The sequence below is a fragment of the Sminthopsis crassicaudata genome, chromosome 3, assembly GCF_048593235.1.
Source record: "Sminthopsis crassicaudata isolate SCR6 chromosome 3, ASM4859323v1, whole genome shotgun sequence".
Classification (NCBI taxonomy): Eukaryota; Metazoa; Chordata; class Mammalia; order Dasyuromorphia; family Dasyuridae; genus Sminthopsis; species Sminthopsis crassicaudata.
The window spans coordinates 197,242,632-197,248,631 of NC_133619.1; the positions used below are offsets into that span (position 1 = coordinate 197,242,632).

General features: G+C 39.0%; 1 protein-coding gene across 5 annotated transcripts in view; it reads right to left on the bottom strand.

The window, feature by feature from the left end:
• Positions 1–1,331, bottom strand: part of VGLL3 (vestigial like family member 3) — a 75,950-nt gene extending 74,619 nt beyond the window's left edge. For 3 of the 5 annotated variants that reach the window (XM_074299793.1, XM_074299792.1, XM_074299795.1), the window contains exon 1: positions 804–937. In XM_074299793.1, coding sequence (XP_074155894.1) covers positions 804–929 — 126 coding nt within the window. In that variant the 5' untranslated portion in view covers positions 930–937. Of the gene's footprint in view, positions 1–803 lie in introns of all 5 variants that reach the window. The other 2 variants (XM_074299797.1, XM_074299796.1) reach the window with 2 other exon arrangements.
• Positions 1,332–6,000: the final 4,669 nt, after the last annotated feature.

Genomic DNA, 6,000 nt, shown 5'->3' on the forward strand with positions numbered 1-6,000 from the left:
AGGAGGGTAGCCAACTATTTATGCATTCCCTCAAAATGCATTCCATTTCTCTTGCTTAAGCTCACAGTTTCCTTCTGGTTCTCTAATCTTTGATCTATCTGGCCCTACCTATGTCCAAGGATTATTATTCATGTGAGCCTTCCCTGGGACTGAATGGATATTTTAGTCTACACTATGTGGTCATTCCTTGCTCTACTCCTCTAGCTCTCGTAAGGCCCAGCTTTAATATTCATATTCAAGAGAAGTGGAGATTAATTCCAGGGACCCACTTCCCAGCCCAAGGGCCCATTTTCTAACTCATTCCGTTACTACGTTTTTGACATCTGAATTTGATAGTGTGTCATTATACCTGCACGCCTGAATCTCCTTTTCAATTGCAAAAAAACCAAAATATGTGATTAAAAGAAGTTTGTTTTATTTGGGGGTCTTATTGTTTCAGCCTCTGCAAAAGACTCCTTACCTGCTGAGTTTCAAAGAAGCTCATGCTAGGAACTAAAATCTGTTTTTGAAGTGGTCTATAATTTCTCCGAGACACTTCAAAGCAGATTCCAGATGGATAATCCCCAACAATAGCCCTCAGGTGCTTTTCCAAACTTTTATAATCTGGCTCACCCCAGTCCCTACGTCAGACCTCCCTCCACCTGTTCCCTTCCTCTTCGGGTTGAATCGCCACAGTGAAGCCCTCAGTATCCTAGGCAGCGTCTATCTCCTCATTTCCTGGCTAACTGTCCCGAGAGTGTTCAGTAAGTAGAACAGATCGCAGCCTCCAGATTCCCTATCCCAGTTACCCCAGGACGACTCACCTGCTGGCTGTTTTGGGAAGCAGTATGGTAATAAGCTGTGGGGCAGGCTGCTGCTGCCACTGAGTTGGGCAAATACTGGGTTGCTCCATATGGCTGAGGGTGATACATCACCTCCGCACAACTCATGGCAACTGTGGCAGCAGCGGCCACAGAGCTAATGCTAGTGCTACTGTTGCAGTTGCTGTTGGCGCCGCTGCCGCCGCCGCTGCCGCCACTGCCTCTGCAGCCACAGCTGCTACCTTGGTAGCTGCAACCCAGGCTGCTAAAACGGGTACTTCACAGTCTCCGGCTCCGAGCTGGACTCCGGCTTGCGCTAGTTTGACATTCGGCGGTGGTCCATGCACGGACACCTTCATCTTCAGCCCCCCTCCGGGTCTTCCTCTCTCATACTTATACAGCAGTCCGGTGGGTCAGCCACCACATAAGAGTACCAAATTCCCCAGCAAAGGCAGGAGCGTAGGCAGAGGCGGCGACAGCAGCTCGGGTCCAAACTGCGCCCGGTGAGGAGAGGTTCTCATTTGCATATACACAGTGAATGCCCAGCGCTCCGCCTATCAGTGGCTCCTGGGGCTGGGCAAGAACTATGGAATGCCTAGGGGCGGGGAGAGAAGAGGGTGTGGAGGCTGGAGGCGGGAGGCGTGGGAGTAGGGTCGTGCTCGCCTCCTCTGGTTAGAGAGGGAAGCTGCGGAAAAGTTTCTCCAACTGCCTCCCGGGTGGGTGCATATCCTCCAGCAGGGGGACCCCACAGGAGGAGCTGCGGCCCCGATTGGAGCAAAGTTGGAAAGCCCGCTCCTCTTTTTCCCTGGAGGAAAGTCAGAGGGAGGGAGGGGAAGGGTTAGGAAGGGATGAGGTGGGGGGATGACTCGAGAGTCTGTGTATCTTCTTCGATTCTCGGGTTCTCCCCGCCTAGTAGACGCTTCACTTCGCTGCCCGATTTGGGCGTTGCTTTCTTTTACCTGATTGCTATGCTGAATATAACTGCGAGTTAACCCAAAAGAGAGGGCCAAGCCGAGGAAAAGATCTCCCGAGGGATAAAGTTCCGGACTCAGTACCCCAAAGTGAAAGTTAACACGACTTCAAGTATGAACAAGTCCAGAATACTATGTACTATTCTGTGCGCAATTTCCATTTTAATTTTACAACCTCATGGTCTGGCATACTTGTGGGAAATCAACTTTTCTGGCTTTTCAGGCAATGCACTATAGAGCAATAGAGCAGGAACAGTTGATTAAAACCATTTTACAAGTTAATATGCTGCCTATTTCCAAGGAGCTCAAAACCCTTTAATGGGAGTGGAGGATGGGGGAAATCTCTTTCAGACAGCATTATTGTGTTATGTTCAAATACTAAAATAGATCTGTGAGCTCATTAATTCGGCCCTTTCCTCCAAAGATGTAGATTGAAATCCCTCCATGCCTTACCATCCTGCTCAAAGCTGGCCATATAGGGTCCACCCAACTTGCTGGAAACTTTCCTCACTTTCTCCTTCTTTTAGAAGGGTGTTTGTGAGTCCATCCGTCATGCCTCTTTCTTGCCAAGTGACCAATCCATCTTATTTCTTATTGTGACCTTTGGCTCAAAGGACCAATTCCATAGTACTGTTATATTTTGCACTCCTGTTCTTCCTAGTATAGTGCCTCCACATTGCTCTGGATGATAGTCATTTTTTAGTTCTTCAGAGGCAGTTGTATTCCATGTCTCCAGTCTAGAATACACCACCACTAGAATGTTAGTATTGACATATAGACCTTTACTTTCTTTTTGAAAGTTTTAATATTTTTTATTTTCTCCAGTTACATGTAAAACAATTTTTACATTTGTTTTAAAAATTTTGAGCTCGATTCTATCCTTTCCTTCCTTCCCATTATGAAGGCCCATGTGAAGTTGTGCATTACATTAACATAAAAATCATGTTGCAAAAGAAAACATACATCTCACCCCCCAAAAAATAAAACTTCAAGGGAAAAAAAAAGTTTCAATCTGTATTCAGACATAATCATTTCTTTCTCAGTATGGATAACATTTTTCATCTTAAGTTCTTCAGAGTAATCTTGGATCATTGTATTGCTGAGAATAGTAAATTCATTCACAGCTGATAATCACACAACTTTGCTATTATTATATACACAGTACATAGTACTGTACTATGTACACAGTACATTTCACTTTACTTGAACTCATGGAAGACTTTCCAGATTTTTCTAAGAGCCTCCTGCTCATCATTTCTTATTTCAGAAACAAATATCACAATTTATTTAGCCATTCTCCAATTAATGGTCATTTCTTAATTTCCAATTCTTTTAGGCCTTTGTTTTTATGGGAAACCTTGGGAGGCAGAAAAGCAGTTTTGCCATTTCCTAAAATTAAATAATCCAGCTTATTTTCCTTTTCCAGGTCAACTCTGTGTCGATCTATGTTTGCCTGTCCATATATATGAGAGTTGCAAGAAGAAATAGACAGTAAAACTATAATAGTGGGAGATCTCAACCTTGCACTCTCAAATTTAGACAAATCAAACCACAAAACAAATAAGAAAAAAATTAAAAAAGTAAATAGAACATTATAAAAACTAGGTATGATAGACCTTTGAAGAAAACTGAATGGCGATAGAAAGGAATATACTTTCTTCTCAGCAGTTCATGGAATCTATACAAAAATTGACCATATATTAGGACATAAAGATCTTAAAATTAAATGCAGGAAGGCAGAAATAATAAATGCTTTCTTCTCAGATCACAATGCAATAAAAGCTACATTCAGTAAGAACTTAGGGGTAAATAGACCAAAAAGTAATTGGAAACTGAATAATCGCATTTTAAAGAATGACTGGGTAAAAGAGCAAATTATAGAAACAATTAATAATTTCACCCAAGATAATGACAATGATGAGACATCATGCCAAAGTCTGTGGGATGCAGCTAAAGCGGTAATAAGGAGAAATTTTATATCTTTAGAGGCTTATTTGAACAAAATAGAGAAAGAGAAGATTAATGAATTGGGCCTGCAACTTAACAAGCTAGAAAAAGACCAAATTATAAACCCCCAACCAAAAATCAAACTTGAAATACAAAAATTAAAAGGAGAAATCAATAACATTGAAAGTAAAAAAACTATTGAATTAATAAATAAAACCAAGAGTTGGTTTTATGAAAAAGCCAATAAAATAGAGAAACCTTTGGCAAATCTGATCAGAAAAAGGAAAGAGGAAAATCAAATTGTTAGTCTTACAAATGAAAAGGAGGATCTTTCCACCAATGAAGAGGAAATTAGAGAAATAATAAGGAGTTACTTTGCCCAACTTTATGCCAATAAATTTGATAACCTAAGTGAAATGGATGACTTTCTCCAAAAAATATAGGCTTCCTAGATTAACAGAGGAGGAGATAAATTGCTTAAATAGTCCCATTTCAGAAAAACAAATAGAACAAGCTATTACTCAACTCCCCAGGAAAAAATCCCCAGGACCAGATGGATTTACATGTGAATTCTACCAAACATTTAAAGAACAATTAGCCCCAATGTTATATAAGCAATTTGAAAAAATAGGGATTGAAGGAGTCCTATCAAATTCCTTTTAGGACACAGACATGGTACTGATACCTAAACCTAATACAGATCGAAAACTGAGAAAGAAAACTATAGACCGATTTCCTTAATTAATATTGATGCTAAAATCTTAAATAAGATTTTAGCAAAAAGAATTCAGAAAATCATCCCCAGGATAATACACTATGATCAGGTAGGATTTATACCAGGAATGCAGGGCTGGTTTAATATTAGGAAAACTATTAGTATAATTGACCTTATAAATAATCAAATTAATAAAAACCATATGATCATCTAAATAGATGTGGAAAAAGCATTTGATAAAATCCAACATCCATTCCTACTAAAAATGCTTGAGAGTATAGAAATAAATGGACTATTCCTTAGAATAATCAGGAGCATATATTTAAGACCTTCAGTAAGCATAATATGCAACAGAGTTAAACTGGAACCTTTCCCAGTAAGATCAGGAGTAAAACAAGGTTGCCCACTATCACCATTACTATTCAATATAGTACTAGAAACGCTAGCCTCGGCAATAAGAGCCGAGAAAAAGATTCAAGGAATTAGAGTAGGAAATGAGGAAATCAAAATATCACTCTTTGCAGATGACATGATGGTATACTTAGAGAACCCCAAAGACTCTGCTAAAAAGCTATTAGAAATAATTCATAACTTTAGCAAAGTTGCTGGATACAAAATAAATCCACATAAATCCTCAGCATTTTTATATATCACCAACAAAATGCAACAGCAAGTGATACAAAGAGAAATTCCATTCCAAACAAATGTTGAGAGTATAAAATATTTGGGAATCCATCTACCAAAGAATAGTCAGGAATTATATGAGCAAAATTACAAAACACTTGCCACAAAAATAAAGTCAGATTTAAATAATTGGAAAGACATTCAGTGCTCTTGGATAGGCCGAGCGAATATAATTAAGATGACAATACTCCCTAAACTAATCTATTTATTTAGTGCTATACCAGACTCCCAAGAAACTATTTTAATGACCTAGAAAAAATAACAACAAAATTCATATGGAAGAACAAAAGGTCGAGAATTTCAAGGGAAGTAATGAAAAAAAAAAATCAGATGAAGGTCGTCTAGGTGTACCTGATCTAAAGCTATATTATATAGCAGCAGTCACCAAAACCATTTGGTATTGGCTAAGAAATAGACCAGTCGATCAGTGGAACAGATTAAGTACAAAGGACAAAAAAGGGTACATCTATAGCAATCTAGTCTTTTGAATGGATGTCCATCAATTGGAGAATGGTTGGGTAAACTATGGTATATGAATGTTATGGAATATTATTGTTCTATAAGAAATGATCAACAAGAGAAATACAGAGAGGCTTGGAGAGACTTATATCAACTGATGCTGAGTGAAACGAGCAGAACCAGAAGATCATTATACACTTCAACAATGATACTGTACGAGGATGTATGCTGATGGAAGTGGATTTCTTCAACATAGAGAAGAGCTAATCCAATTCCAATTGATTAATGATGGACAGAACCAGCTACATCCAGAAAAGGAACACTGGGAAATGAATGTAAACTGTTATTTTAACCTTCTGAATCCAATTCTTCCTGTGCAACAAAAAATTCGGTTCTACACACATATATTGTATCTAGAATATAC